At 43.3% G+C, this 16784-nt stretch overlaps 1 protein-coding gene across 3 annotated transcripts in view; it reads left to right on the forward strand.

The window, feature by feature from the left end:
* The window catches only part of cbwd (COBW domain containing), a 77427-nt gene that overhangs the window by 9918 nt on the left and 50725 nt on the right, over positions 1-16784 (forward strand). For all 3 annotated transcript variants that reach the window (XM_038804695.1, XM_038804693.1, XM_038804696.1), the window contains 5 exons: positions 422-508; positions 1815-1911; positions 8252-8343; positions 13424-13483; positions 14701-14738. In XM_038804695.1, the coding sequence (XP_038660623.1) occupies positions 422-508; positions 1815-1911; positions 8252-8343; positions 13424-13483; positions 14701-14738 (374 nt within the window). The remainder of the gene's footprint in view (positions 1-421; positions 509-1814; positions 1912-8251; positions 8344-13423; positions 13484-14700; positions 14739-16784) is intronic.

Genomic DNA, 16784 nt, shown 5'->3' on the forward strand with positions numbered 1-16784 from the left:
AGGACTCTGTCACAATATTTACCTCCATTCCCTGTCCTGATATCTTATGGTTCTGAAATTGTATAAAAATATCAGTAATTAAGGTTAATGAGGGAGAACTTAGCATCTGGTTGAAGTGATAAAGCAAATCTAAACGTTTACCAGTAAGAATTTCAGAGCAACTAATAATGAGGAAAAATATAATTACATTGGATCTGTATAAGGCTCGGTATAACTATAAACCTGGAATTTAACACTATGCAATAATGTGCTGCAAGTCTTCCGATTTAATTGTCAACATAGCGTGGAACAACATTGACATTGCTAGATGTAGTGTGTGTGGTTAAGATACCGGTTTGTAGAAGAGACGTACTCCCCGAGTAAAACATTTTTGGTTCTTTTAAGAGCAGCTATCTTTACTATTGTATTTCTGTTTTTGTAGGTGCTGGTAAAACAACTCTTCTGAATTACATTCTAAGAGAACAACACAATAAGAGAATTGCAGTAATCCTGAATGAGTTTGGTGAAGGTAAGAGATGTTCTGAATAAGTGGACAAGATTGCATCTGACACCTGAGGCAACTATTGTATGATTTCAGACTTCTGGATAAAAGATGGAGAGGATAGCTGAGAGCATATTGAATATTGCTGAGAAAATAGATCAAAGCTTTTTGTCTTGGACTCATCAGGACACTTTGCAAGAATACCAATATAAGGAGAAAACAACAATTTATACTGAATGAGAAGAGATTGTTTGGCAAGTGGAATGGTATTCACCAGTAACAGGTTGCTGCTGTCAAACTAAAAAGACGTTCTGCTTATCACACAAATGAGTAACGTCGTATATGAATTTCAGTGAAAGTGTGATGCGAGGTATATGGGCAGTATGTCGCAAAGATTGGAGAATTATTTCAAACGGCATGTTCCTCCCACTGTTCGCAACAGGCAAGCTGGAGACCATTCCCAACCATCCATGCTTGCAAAACTCAAAACACAGTACCTTTTGGTGTGATACTGCGATTGGACAGCGTTTGTTAAATAATCCTCCATGTGCTCAGAATTAAGCTGGCGACCAATCTCAGATTGCCAGTCGGGCTCGCAGTGTGGCGCATTTGCAAGGACAAGAAGCTACATGAATTAATACACAGGGCCCTGTTCTTTGCAGACTGAAAGTGTACACACATTGTGCCCATTTCAGCTAAACAAAATAAGTGACAGCCATTCGCTGACTCATTCCTCAGGGCAATGCCTTGACCAATCAGTCAAGCTGCCTGGTTTACATTACTAACAATGCTTGGCAGTTAAAGGTCAGACACCATCAACTGATGCATTCCCCATGGCAATGCCTTTAAATTATAGTCCACTTGCCATCCAGTCAACACTCTCTTCTCATACGGTATAAGTTGTTGTTTTCCCCTTATATTGGTATTCTTGAAAAAGTGTCCAGATGAATGCAATTCAAAAAGCTTCAACATGTCTCTTTTTCAGCAATTCTCAACCAATTGACTATTTAATAGCATATTGTTATGTTTCATTATGCCTGCCATTTGCAAGGAATAAACACTGGATGAGCAATGTGTCTTTTGACAAGAAATATATGATTGGGGTTGAAGAAACAAATGATGGGATGAGGAAAGCAAATAACGGGCTTTGAAAATCTCTTGATTGTCAATATATGTCCCAAAACCCTTAATTCCTGAGCAGAATAATGCCAAAGAGTAGAAGATTATTTTTTACTTTGTCATTCAAACATTGAGTTTTTTTTGCCATTGCAGCTGTCACATATGTACTTCGTAATGTTGTACTTACAAGAGAACTTCAAATGTTTTGTTGTAGGGAGTGCAGTGGAGAAATCACTGGCAGTAAGCCATGCAGGAGAACTTTATGAGGAATGGTTGGAGCTGCGAAATGGATGCCTTTGCTGTTCAGTGAAGTAAGATTTTACTTGCTTAGATCTTTACGGTGCACCAGTTAATCTTTACAACAAAAAACAAACATGTTCACTTGAATTTCATGGTGCCCTATTTTTAAAAAATTCCTTCATTGGATGCGTGTGTTGCTGGTGAGGTCAGCATTTATTGTGTATTTCTATTTGCCCTTGAATAGTTGGTGGTGAGCTACCTTCTTGAATTACTGCAGCTATGTGGTGTGTGCAAACCAACAGTGTTGTAAGAAAGTGAGGTCCAGGAATGAAAACATCGACCTGGCAGGGTGGAATATTGTCCAAATATGTCGCGTGCACAAAAAGCTCAACGAATCCAACCTGGCCAATTCATCTACCCTGCACATCTTTTTTGGGTTGTGGGGGTGAGACCCACGCAGACACGGGGAGAATGTGCAAACTCACGCGGACAGTGACCTAGGGCCTCGGTGCCGTGAGGCAACAGTGTAACCACTGCACCACCATGCTGCCCATCAGGGCAGCATTTGACCGAATATAGCATCAAGGAGCCCTAGCAAAACTATTCGCTGATTGGAGTCATACCTGGTATAAAGGAAGATGGTTGTGGTGGTTGGAGCTCAATCATCTCTTCAATCATCTTTCTGTTGTTTATACTTGGTGGCACATTGGTTAGCACTGCTGCCTCACAGCACCAGGGATCCGGGTTTGATTCCGACCTCGGGTGACTGTGTGGAGTTTGCACTTTCTCCCTGTGTCTGCGTGGGTTTCCTCCAGGTGCTCCAGTTTCCTCACACAGTCCAAATATGTGCAGGTTAGGTGGATTGGCCATGATAAATTGTCCCCCAGTGTCCAAAAAAGGTGAGGTGGGGTTACTGGGTTACAGGGACAGAGCGGAGGTGTGGGCTTAAATAGGGTGTTCTTTCCAAGGACCGGTGCAGTCTAGATGGGCCAAATGGCCTCCTTTTGCACTGTAAATTCTATGATCTCAGCTCCAGACTTCATTGCAGGAGCTCCTCAGAGTTGTGTCCTTGGCCTAACCATCTTCAGCTGCTTCATCAATGACCTCCCTTCCATCATAAGGTCAGAAGTTGGGTTCTTTGCTGATGATTGCACAATGTTCAGCACCATTCGGACTGACCCCTCTCCCCTCACAGACTGACCCCTCCTCGCTCGCAGACTGACCCGTCCCCTCTCAGACTGACCCCCCCCCCCCCCCCCCCCCCCCCCCCCCCCCCCCCCCTTCTTGGATTGACCCTCCCATCGCCCTTTCTCTCAGATGGAACCCCCCCCCCCCCCCCCCCCCATCGGACCGAGATTTCCCCGCTCTTCTGGACTGGGATCCCCCTCCCTTCCGATTCGGGCTCCCCTTCCCTCCCAGTCCATGATATCCTTTCCTCGCTCCTGGTCCATGATCCACTTTCCTCCCTCCCAGTCCATGATCCCCTTGCTTCCTTGCCGGTCCGGGATGCCCCTTCTTCCCTGCTGGATGGAATCATCCTCCCTCCCCCTACCAAGATGCCCCTCCACCCTGGACTGATGCCCCAAACCAGCAGGCCTGGCTCCCATTCCCCCATCCCTGCCCAACGGATCAGTCCACCCCCTCCCCGCTCCCCGAAATTATCGTGTTCGTGTCCAACTTCGATTATGCTGTAAATAGGGGGAGTGACTTATCTCTCTGCACCCCAGTTACTCCACGCCAATGCAGCGGAAAGGGGGGGGGGGGGGGAACTTTGCTGCCCTTGCCGTATAAAATGCTTATTAGGCCACAGCTAGAGTACTGTGTGCAGTTCTTATCGCCACACTAGGAAGGATATGATTACACTTGAAAGAGTGCAGAGGAGATTCACTGGGATGCTGCCTGGGCTGGAGCATTTCAGCTGTGAAGAGAGGCAGGATAGGCTGCGGGTGTTTTCTTTGGAGCAGCGAAGGCTGAACAGGGACCTCATCGAGGTGTACAGACTTATGCGGGATATAGATAGGAAAAAACACTTCCCCTGAGTGGAGGGGTTAATAACCAGGGGACATAAATTTGCTGTTCAGTAAGGAGGAGTGGATTTGAGGAAAAGCATTTTCACCGGAGGTGATGGGAATCTGCAACTCACTGTCTAAATGGGCAGTAGAAGTGGGAATCCTCACAACATTTAAGAAGCATTTAGCTGAGCACTTGAAACACCATAGAATACAAGGCTATGGTCGAACTGCTGGAAAATGGGTTTAGAATAGATAGGTGCTTGATGGCTGGCACAGGTGGGGAGGCGGTGGAGTAATGAGATAGTCACTGGACTAGTAATTCAGAAACTCAGGGTAATGTTCAAGGGACCTGGGATGAAATCCATTCATTGCAGATGATGGAATTTGCATGCAATAAAAATCTGGAAGTAAATGTCTCGTGATGACCATGAAACCATTTCCAATTGTTGTAAATCATCTGGTTCACTAATGACCTTTAGGGAAGGAAATGTACCGCCCTTACCTGGTTTGGCTTGCGTGTGACTCCAGATCCACAGCAACGTGGTTGACTCTTAACTTCACACTCAAGGGCAAACTTCCCACTCGAGTGCAATTCGGGTGGGCAATAAATGCTGACCCAGCCAGCGATGCCCACACCCTATGACCGAATAAACAAAAAAGACATGATGGGCCGAAGGGCCTCTTGCTGTGCTGTAAAACTCAAACCATTATTGCAAGGAGCCAGATTGAATCATAGAATCCCTATAGTGCAGAAGGAGACCATTCAGCCCATCGAGTCTGCACCCACCCTTCGAAAGACCACCCTACCTAGGCCCAATCCCCAGTCCTATTCCTACAAACCTACCTTAAGGGGCAATGTAGCATGGCCAATCCATCTACCCTGCACATCTTTGGACTGTAGGAGCACCCGGAGACCCACGCAGACACTGGGAGAATTTGCAAACTCCAAGCAGTCACCAGAGGTACGAATCGAACCCGTGTCCCTGGCGCTATGAGGCAGCAGTGCTTGCTACTGTGGAGCCCCTAAGTTTGAGTACTTTGACTCCTAACTGTGTTAAGATTAGAATTGGGTTATTTCATTTTGTTGTAGCCAGTGCTTATATGGCTGATCCATTTCAGTTTTTGATAAATGGTAATGATATTTAAAGTGAGGGATTCAGCGATGTTAATGCCATTGAATGTTAAAGAGTGGTGGTTAGATTATATGCTGTCAGGTGGCTTTTGTAGTTGTGAGATTAATTCCCACTTGTCTGGCTGCATAATCCTTAAGTATTTCGAACAGTGTAGTAATAATAATAATCACTTATTGTCACAAGTAGGCTTCAATTAAGTTACTGTGAAAAGCCCCTAGTCGCCATATTACGACGCCTGTTCTGGGGGGCTGGTACGAGAATTTTATGTATGGATTTGGACTCTATATTAGACTGCAGAGTAAGAAAATTCTTGTCAAGGAATAACCTTATTGGCAAAAAGGACAATTATTAATTTAGAATACAAACTTAAAAGATGGATTGGGCAATGAAGATTGATACTTTAACATTTTACTATTGGAGGTATGGCATGGTACACAAGTTCAATGTGTCTCGGTCTGCCTTTCCCCAGGATCCCAGAACTTCTGTTTCAATTGTATAAGCTTTCAGCTGAGTGATTGCACCTGTGCGGTGTGCTACTGTTATGGTGTGAAAAGCCTGTTCGCTTTTGAGCTCAGGAACCTCTTTCTTGGTATCTTCTAGTGATCTAGTTTGCTGCCCACTTTCATGGATACACCTGTGCTGAGACTGATCAGTGACATACACCTCCTTGTTGCTGCCACTGTGCAGCGCTGCTTCTTGTTTGACTGCGGTCTGCTTGTCGTCCTTGACCCCACCTTCATAGCCAGACTTTCTGCCCAATGCATGCCTTGCAATGGTCTTGAAATGGGGGACAGTCCTGCGGCTGGTCTATAAAACCACATTTTCCATATATCCTGCTCTGCCCTAGTACTTTGGCTACTTCGCCAATAGACGTTACCTCCCTACAAGTATATCCAGTAGGTGTTGATATTGTTTGCTTTTTTTCCTCTCCAACAAGCATTTCTCAATTGGGGTTGAGACAATAACGAAGTCCATGATTCTTTCTGACAGCTCTGCCTCTGAGAAATCGCACCCTGATCACAGATTGGCTAATCGACTCTTTGGGCTGTTGCCTGAGTGCCGTTAACTCTGATTGGTGGATCATGAAATTCACATCAACTTGGAGCTGATCAAGCAGCAAGGTGGTGCAGTGGTTAGCACTGCTGCCTCACGGCGCTGAGGACCCAGGTTCGAAACTTGGTCCTGGGTCACTGTCCATGTGGAGTTTGCACATTCTCCTCGTGTCTGCGTGGTTTCACCCCCACAACCCAAAAGATGTGCAAGGTAGGTGGATTGACGATGCTAAATTGCCCCTTAATTGGAAATAAATAATTGGGTACTCTAAATTCAAAGAAAAAAAAAACTTGGAGCTGATCTTCCAACTTAATCCAGAGACTTCAAGGGTATTCTTGATTTTCATCAAAGTGCTGATGTATTAATGCAATAGAGTCTTTTGTTGCCAATTGCCCGTTTAAATTTACTTGCCTGCTTGTCATGTTCCAGATCCAAAAAGCAATACTTCATTGTGTGGTGAAAAAGTTTGAGATGTCTAAGACCTTCCATTTCATCACAGTATATTTTAAAGCTACGGCATTGGTGCTCCTTTTCAAGGGTTCCTCTTTTATCTTCAAACCGTGTTTTCTTTAATCATCAGCATGCAGGGCATCACCGTTGACCAGAAACATAATTAAATGAGCCATATAAATATTGTGACTTTAAGCAGTCAAAGAGTGGGTGTTCTGTGGCGAGTAACTCACCACCTGACTCTCCAAAGACTTTCACCCATCAGAAGTGAGATAGAATACTCTCCACTTGCATTGATGAGTGCAGCTCCAACAACATTCAGGGAGCACAATGTCATCCAGAACTAGGTGTGATTGCTTCGCTTCCCTTTCAGCACCTTAAACATGCAGGTCCGACTCCAAACCTGCAACCTCTATTGCCTACAAGAACAAAGACAACAGGCATGCTAGAAACACCCCCATTTTCACAGGTTCCTATCCAAGTCACTTCCTGTCCAGATCTGGAGCCAAATTGCTGTTCCTTCAATGCTGCTGGATGAAACTCCTGGACCACTCTCCCTAACAGTACCATGATACACCTACACCACACTCACTGCAGCAGTTGAAGAAGGGGGCTCACCACTTATCTTTTCAAGGAAATTTGGGAATGGACAATAAATGCTGTTACAGAAACACAGAACCACAAGTGATACTCACACAACATGAATAAACAAAAAAAAAAACTTTATGACACATTGGTTCGACCTCAATTGGAGTACGGTGTTAATTTCTGGACACCACACTTCAGGAAGGATGCCGAGGTTTTGGCGAGGGGGCAGAAGAGAATGATACCATGGCTGAGGCAATTTATTAATGTGGAGAGACGGGAGAAATGGGGTGGTTCTTGGAGCAGGAAATGTCAGCAGGATAATTGACAGACTAGGTTTCGCTAGAATAGATGAGGAGAACCTGTTCAGTGGTATAAGGTTCAGCAGCCAGAGGAGAGAAATGTTGTGGTGATTAGCAAATGACTCATGGACGACATGGGATTTTAAAAATGCACCAATTTGTTGCGACCTGGAGTGCACCGTCTGAGGGTGGAGGACGCAGAATCTATAATAATTTTTTTTAAAAAGGAAATTAGCTGGCGAAGGGAAAGAATTTGCAGGATTTTGGGAACAGAATAGGGGAGTGGACCTAAGTGGATAGCTCTGCTGAAGAACCGGCAGAGGCAAGGTGGCCTGCACATCCCCCTTCTGTGCTGCATATTTCCATGATATTCCTGGGGAGTTTTGGATGATGTGGGGGAGCACGAAACGGGCCGAGAAACACAGCCAGATTGGGAACATAAAGACCGGTAGGATCTGATTGTAATATTGGTGGATGGCCTCCCTCCTGAAAGCAACAGATCTGATCTGCATATTTAAAACTGGACCCTGCTTCGTTCCTGTTTGTGCTCTGCTTGCCTGCTCAAAAAAACAAGTTCCAACAGGGGGGTCATACAGCATCAATCAGCACAACTAATTCCCATTACTTTAACTGCCTAATTGGCCAATTTCCCATGAGGTGGGGGCAATTACAATTGGGGCGGAGGTTTCATATAAACCTCTTGAGATGCAACGCAACATGACATCACGGTGTTTTAGCATCCCAACTATGTTTTTGCAGTTTTATTAGGCAATATTAATGGCAAATAATTCAGTTACGCCTCTTCTAAGTTTGCCAATGTTTGACGAACATTTATCAGTCACGGATGCTAATTTTTCAAAATATTATTCCACACAGAGACAATGGTTTGAAAGCCATTGAAAACCTCATGCAGAAAAAAGGCAAGTTTGACTACATTCTACTGGAAACGACTGGATTGGCTGATCCAGGTAATAGCACATGAAGGACAGTGGCTGATTCAATTATCGCATCTTCTGTTGGAACCGTGATCACTAATTTATTTCCCTCGTTCGCAAGATTGTCAGTTGGGTAAAAAATACACTTTTCAGTGGGATTGTGGTATTTTAACTGGATTTAACATCGATGGCCTATCTACCTAATTATCAATATTATTTTAATTTTTGGTCACACCCATTCAGGAGGACTACTAGCTGGAAAATAATGACTGCTCAATGTTATCATATTCAGCACATACATTGTGCTGAATGTACGTTTTCTATATCCTTTTTAATATGTTTGTCAAAACCCCCCAGGAACAGAGGGCGCCAAACTTTGAAATTCTTAATCTGTCTAGCTATATGTTAATGCTGCAACTGTCAACTCTACCGACCCGGGTAATGGCTGCAAACGTGAGTTTGCACCTTTCACTCTGGGAGAAGGTAAGAGGGAGTAAAAATTAGGGGAACCTCTTCTATAAACCTCTGAGATCACTAGAGGCAGCTATTTTTAAAGTTCTTTATTAGGGGAAGGGTGGGTAAAATAAGGGCCTGGTTTGTTTTTAAATCAAAAACTTAATTTAAGGTGTTATTACGATCCTGGTTATTCTGCGTAGAGAAGTGAGTAATTGCCATGCTATGTTGACCTCCCTTACAATAAAACTCATTGATTTGGATCCCACAGCTTGCAAATTCCATTTCACAAAATAGGAAAACTATTAAGCTTGGGGGGGAAAATCAATACAGATCAGGCAGTCATTAGAGTTTTTGGGCCATGTTGTATCTCGGATGAGCAAGCATTGTAAAGAACTGACAGATCTTTTGCTGCCAACAGGGAATGATATGCCAGGTCAGTATCTTGTCAGTTCAGGTAGAAAGGTTTGGACATTAACAAAATGAGTTCAGTTATCAATGTTTGTATTTCCCCCAAGTATTTCATCTTGTCAGATAGACATATCATTATTCTTCGAAAAATAAAAATACTTTTCATTTATACGTTGCGGTTTACCAACAGCTGTCACCTTAGGACATGTCAGAAAATTATGATTTCTAATGTCAATTTTTTTTAAGCTGTGCAATTCCTTTAGTCTTCAGATAGTCAATTTAATTTTATAATCCAAAGCATTTTATGGCTTTTATTTCCACTGAATCTCATAGCACTGGGTTTTACAGCTTTGTTTCTACATTGTGTCATTTACTCATTTCAATTGCGGGGGGTGGGATATTTTTTTATTTTACAAATTTACATTGTCTTTGAATCTTTCAATTATTCAGAGCATCATAGAATTTGCAGAGCAGAAGGAGGCCATTTGGCCCATTGAGTCTGCACCAGCCCTTGGAAAGAGCACCCTACTTAAAAGCACGCCTACACCCTATCCCTGCAACCCAGTAACACCATCTAACCTTTTTGGACACTAAGGGCAATTTATCATGGCCAATCCACCTAACCTGCTCATCTTTGTGGACTATTGTCTAGCTCATTGATGTGAACGAAACACTGGCCCCCAACTTCACATCTTAATCCTCGCAATTCTTTCACCAGTTTCAACAGTGAGGGGAAAAAAATAGATATTTCAAACAGAAGAATGCTTTTAAAAAAAATTTAAAACACCCAATGAGTTTTTTCTTCCAATTGAGGGGCATTTTAGCATGGCCAATACACCTACGCTGCACATCTTTTTGGGTTGTAGGGATGAATCCCACACAGACACAGAGAATGTGCAAACTCCACATGGACAGTGGCCAGGGCCGGGGTCGAACCCGGGTCCTCGGCGCCGTGAAGCAGCAGTGCTAACCATTGCACCACTATGCCGCCCAAAAGGAAGCACGCATGTCAGTTTGAAATACATCACCAGTTAGTTTAAGAAGAGCTGGTGAAATGACATTTTACTGAAAATACGGATAAGTATAAGGAACACGTTGCAATGTTCCGAAATGTTGACAAGCTGCAGAATTTATTTGGATTTCCCGTTCTTGCAGAGTGAACATTTGGTTTGAGTCAAAGGTGTTCCATCTGATGACAGTGCTCCGGTCCTAAAGGTGGCTGATATTTCGAAGCCTGTTAAATAAAACGCTTATTTGTTTCATCAGGATTGCCTGATTGAGCAGCCATCTTTTGGGGTCAAGATTTAGGATAGTGTTGAGTGTCAAAGCGACTCTGTCAGCTTCGAGATCAACCAGATGTTTCAGTGAAAACAATAGAGGTGAAAATTTGTGGGCTGTGTGGAGAGGCTAAATGTTACTGCGCATTTTGAAACATCTGTTCGACTGTGTGGAGGATATTTGTATTTCTTTGTTTTGTTTGGAATCACCAAGAAATAATGATGGTACATTTGTGATGGGTGAAATCTGTCTGATTGTTTGTTCGATTATCAATGCACATGGCAGAGTGATGCAGGTTTTATGGTGTGCCATTCCTAATGTTTGGCTGGAAGGGAACAAAAGCCAGTCAAGTACCATTATATCTTCATCTAATTGTGCCCTTAACTCCAATAATGTGGTTGTGATAGGATCCCTGGAGGTCGAGGTTAATTGACACCACATGCCCAGGCCGAGAAATATTCAGTAACCCTCTCCAGTGTGAAAATAGCAAGAAGACTTACAACACCAGGTTAAAGTCCAACAGGTTTGTTTCCTTCACCTGAGGAAGGAGCAGTGCTCCGAAAGCTAATGATTTGAAACAAACCTGTTGGACTTTAACCTGGTGTTGTAAGACTTCTTACTGTGCTTGCCCCAGTCCACCGCTGGCATCTCCACATCAGTGTGAAAATGGCAGTGAAGGATTTTAGTGTAGACTAAATCTCACAAACAGATTTTTGAGTATACATAATGGTTCAGACTTAGCAGTATTATAAGAACTCGGAAGGATTTCATTCATTACTTTTTGGTCCAAGGAGATGCAAATCAAATGTTTGTGAGAGCAGCTTCAATTCGATTCTTGTTATAAATGATCCATCTTTTGTTATTCGAAGGTCAAGGGAATGCGAGAGAACTTGAGTCACATCCAATGAATAAATTACAATTACAAGGATGGTTTGTTTGACTGTGGACTACATCACATGACCAGATTATTTGTGTTGTTAGCATCTGCCATGGGTTTTTGTTATCGTGGGATGTGGACAGCGTTGGCTCGACTAGCAATATTTGCCCATCCGTAATCACCCTTGCGAAGGTGGTGGTGAGCTGCTTTCTTGAACTGCAGCTGTCTGTTGTTTAGTTACTCCCACAGGACTGTTAGGGAGGGAGTTTCAGGATTTTGACCCAGCGACAGTGAAGGAACAGCGATATATTTCCAACTCAGTGTGTATGTGTGGTTGTGTGTGTGTGACTTGGAGGAGGACTTCAGGTGGTGGTGTTCCCAAGTATCTGCTGCCCTTGTCTTTCTAGATGGTCATGGTGGTGGGCATAGAAGGTGCTGTTGAAAGTGCCATTGCGAGCTCAAGCAGCACATCTAATCGATGAAGCACGCAGTTCCACTGTTTGTCAATGGTGGAGGGAATGAATGTTTGTGGATGGGATGTCAATTAAGTGGGCAGCTTTGTCATGGAAAGTGTCAATCTGTTGGAGCTGCACTCGCCCAGGCAGGTGGAGATTTTTGCATCACACTCCTGACTTGTGCCTTGTCGATGGTGGGCAGGCTTTGGTGGTCAGCCTCTGATCTGCTCTTGCAACCACCACAGTATTTATATGGCTAGTCTAGTTCAATTTCTGGTCAATGGTAACCCAGGATATTGATTGTGGGGGTTTCAGTGATGGAATGCCATTGAATGTCAAGGAGCGATGGTTAGATTCCCTTTTGTTGGAGAAGGTCATTGCGTGGCATTTGTGTGGTGCAAATTTTACTGGCCACTTATTAGCCCAAGCCTGCATATTATCCAGGTCTTGCTGCATCTGAGGAGTTGCAAATGGTGCTGAACATTGTGCAATCATCCGTTTCTGACCTTATAATGGAAAGAAGATCATTGATGATGCAGCTGAAGATGGTTGGGCCTAGAATACTTTCCTGGGAGCTCCTACAATGATGTCCTGGGACTAAGATGATTCACCTCCAACAACCCCCTCCCCATTGACTCCAGTTTAGCTAGGGCTCCTTGATTCCACCCTTGGTCAAACGCTGCCTTGATGTCAGGGTAGTCAATCCCACCTCACCTCTGGATATCACCTCTTTTCTCCATGTTTGAATCAAGGCTGTAATGAAGTCAGGAGCTGAGTTGCTCTCGGGACCAAACTGAGCACCGGAGAGCAGGTTATTACTAAGAAAGTACTGCTTGATAGCACCGTTGATGATCCCTTCCATCACTTTCTTGATGATCAAGAGTAGATTGATGGGGCAGTAATTTGCTGGGTTGGATTTGTCCTGCTGGTTGGGTACAGGACATACCTCAGCAACTTTCCTTATTGCTGGGTAGTGGCCGTGTTGCACCTGTACTGGACCAACTTGGCTAAGGGCATGCTAAGTCCTGGAACAAAAGTCTTCAATACTTTTCCGAAAAATTGTCAGGGCCCACGACCATTGCAGCATTCAGTGCCTTCAGCTGTATCTTGAAATCACATTGAAGTGGATCGAATTGACTGAAAACTAGCAACTGTGATGCAGGGGACGTCCGGAAGAGGTGAGATTGATTATCCACTCGGCACATCTGGCTGAGGATTGTTGCAAATGCTTCGGCCTTATCTTTTGCGCTCATATGCTCCCTCATCATAATAACTTTACACGTCTGTGCTGCCATTGCAGGAGGATTTTAATGTTGGAAAGTGAAGAGTTGACTTTTCGGAAGGAAAACCTGTAAAATTATTGATCAAGTCATCTGTGTTGGCAGCAGAGTTTCGTAAAATGACCCCTAATGTGTAAAGTGATGGGATATTTATCTCTTGGGTGGGGGGGGGGGGTGCATCTGAACTACATTGGTAGAGACAGGAACAGAAATTTAAAGAATGTTCAAAATGAGACAAGAGATTGAAAACAAATAAAGTAATCATTGATGTACAATCATCTTGTTAAAATGCGGTGTGTTTATAATTAAAGAATAAATAATGTTCTGTTGTAATTTGATCCCTTCTTTTCTTCCAACAGGTGCTGTTTCGACCATGTTTTGGGTTGATGCGGAATTAGGGAGCGACGTTTATCTTGATGGTAGGATTCCAAATGATTTCTGTGTTCATTTGTTGTAAATTATAAGTTTTAACATGATTAGTGAAACCTGAAAAAAATGTTTCGATAACTTAGAAGCTAAACCTCTGTGTAAGATGAACGAGCCCATTCCATATGGATTCTATTAATTACCGTTCTGTAATTCACCATTAATTGTCCATAACCTACTAAGACATCAAAATGATTTCTAAAGCTCTTAGCACTATCACTGATTTTACCAATCTTAAAAAATAACATTGTAGAATCATGAATATAATGTTGGAGTTCTCTGCAGCTAATTCTGCTATTGAGATTATTTGAGGGAAAAAAATTCTCAAATACACGACTAATATCATTGGCCCATTACCTAGAGAATGTAATTGGATTAGAGCTCAGTGATTGTTGAGCCTCAGGCTGTTCGCAGGGGAGGGATTGGATTGGATGGATTTTGTGTGTTGTCACGTGTACCAAGGTACAGTGAAAAGTATTTTTCTGCGAGCAGCTCAACAGATCATTAAGTACATGAAAGGAAAAGGGAAAAAAAGAAAATACCTAATAAGGCAACACAAGGTACACAATGTAACTACATAAACACCGGGTGACGCATACAATGTTAATGAGTTCAGTCCATAAGAGGGTCGTTTAGGAGTCTGATAACAGCGGGGAAGAAGTTGTTTTTGAGCCTGTTCGTGCATGTTCTCAGACTTTTGTATCTCCTGCCAGATGGAAGAAATGGAAGAGTGGGTAAGCTGGGTGGGAGGGATCTTTGATTATGCTGCCCGCTTTTCCCAGGCAGTGGGAGGTGTAGATGGTCGCAGCGTCAATGTGAGTGGACCAGGACAGATTGTTGGTGATGTGCACACCTAGAAATTTGAAGCTGTCGACCATCTCCATCTCGGCCCCATTGATGCAGACAGGGGTGAGTACAATACTTTGCTTCCTGAGGTCAATGACCAGCTCTTTTGTTTTGCTGGGACTATGGCGACTTTACTTTTATGATCGTCAAAATACTTAGTTGAACTGCAAAAACAAATATTGTTCTTTCTCTCATATGGGATACATAGGGACCACAAAATATTCTAAAGAAATTCAGAGTTTATATTGATAAGGTTTTCCTCTGTGAAAACTCTTTCAAGTTGTGCAATACATTTCCAATTAAATAATTAGAACATCAAACACTGACATGAAAAAAATTCAATTATTTATCTCCTATCTTACAGGTATTATTTCTGTTGTTGATGCAAAATATGGATTGCAGGTAATACTTGATTGTTTTGAAATAATTTGAACATTGGAAAATTGGAACATGCATTCCTGTTTTGCTCCCAACCATTGTTTTTTTTGAATGGAATACGATTTTGTCTAGTGAGTAATTAACCTGTAGAGAACAGGAAGGCCCAATGTTTGATTGCCAGTCGATGTTGAGTTAGCTGATTTTGACCGAAGTAATGTTTGCAAAACTGCAATTGGTTTCAGTGACTTTGGGTAAACAAAGCCAGCAGAAGCTTTCCATGTTACGTTGCAGTTCCACTTTCGTTTCTGGCTTTGTGACCTGCGGTTGAGCTTTAAACTCCACCTGTAATCTGTTACCAATATCAGATACTTGCAAATCTATAACATTGGCCATTTGTGTCACTGTCTGATTCCCATCGTCCTCATCCATGTCGTCATCTCATGGCTTTACTTTTGCAACGCACTCACTGTTGGTTTTCTGCCTGCAATTTACATATATTTCCATATCATCAAAAACACCTTTGACTCCAATCCATCAGCATTTGGCTTTTTAAACACATCTGCAAATTCTTGCAGGCATGGTCACGGTCAGGTGTACTGTCCTCGGCGCATGCCGTTTGCTTTTCTGACTCTGCTGTCATTTTTAGATACCCGACTCCTGATTGTTCCATCATCAGTTGCATTCTTAGAATCCATAGAATCCCGACAGTGCATTCGGCCCGTCGAGTCTGCACCAACCCTCTGAATGCCCCCCACCCTATCCTTGTAACCCCACGTAACCTTTTAGATTCAAAAGGGCACTTTAGCACGACCAATCCACCTAACCTGCACATCTTTGGGCTGTGGGGAGGAAACCGAAGCACCCGGAGGAAATCCGCGCAGACACGGGGAGGACGTGCAAACTCCGCACAGTCACCCAAGGCCAGGTCCTTTGCGCTGTGAGTCAGCAGTGTCACCGTGCCGCCCTATATCCTTGCACTCTACAACTCCCGTTCCTAAATTCCTCCACCTTTCTGCCAGTCACCCATAATTAAAATATACCTCCTTCACTGCACTGTCTGTCCCCTCACTATAACTTCTATCCCTTATTATTTATGTAAAATGCCTGATGTGGGTGTGTGTACGCACCTCTCTGCTCATCAGGTGAAGATCGGATCACAGTTGATAATGTCCCTATTTTGGCTCACACATGAACTATGCTTGTTGGTGCTTATAGAAATATAGCCAAACAAAAAATTAATGTTTTCCACAAAGATGATGAGTGGAAAGATCCTTGCCTTTTGTGTCATTTTTAACATTATAATCACGTGAAAATTAGTATAACCTGTTTACCTTGGTTATGGATTTTCAGTCTAAACCGAAACTGTACAACCGTTATATCTAGTTGCCCGTGAGGCCTGGCCTGGGTGATCCAATATGTTTTTTTCTGCTTAGCACATTCGTCATTTGTCACACTGTAATTGAAATGAAAATGAAATGAAAATCACTTATTGTCACGAGTAGACTTCAATGAAGTTACTGTGAAAAGCCCCTAGTCGCCACATTCCGGCGCCTGTTTGGGTAGGCTGTTACGGGAATCGAACCGTGCTGCTGGCCTGCCTTGGTCTGCTTTCAAAGCCAGCTATTTAGCCCAGTGTGCTAAACAGCCCCTAGATGCTGGGCTTGAGTTTTCCTGCAATTTCACACTCTGGACACTGAGTGGCTCTGTAGCAATTCTGCCTCCCCAAAACCCTGCATCCTTTTGAATCTGTTTTTGGCACTGTTGTTTTTTCCTCAAACCTGAGAATTTTTAATTTTGCCGTCATTTTCCCCCAGGTATCTATACCCCAACCTGAAATAAGCTTCTTGCGGCTTGTCCAGATCTAGTATTCCAGTTGGTTTATCTTCCTCGGGAGGTGGCTCGAGTAAAGTTGAACACCCTGCTGGGTGCACACTGAACCGCGAGCTGCTTCTCGTACAGCCCACGCAATGTACTAACTTGAGAAGTGCCTTTGCATGGAATTCCCCATAAAAAAACAACCAGTGGTATTGACCAGATCATGACATCATACAGCTACATTGGCTGACGTGA

Source organism: Scyliorhinus canicula, chromosome 8 (genome assembly GCF_902713615.1).
Source record: "Scyliorhinus canicula chromosome 8, sScyCan1.1, whole genome shotgun sequence".
Classification (NCBI taxonomy): domain Eukaryota; kingdom Metazoa; phylum Chordata; class Chondrichthyes; order Carcharhiniformes; family Scyliorhinidae; genus Scyliorhinus; species Scyliorhinus canicula.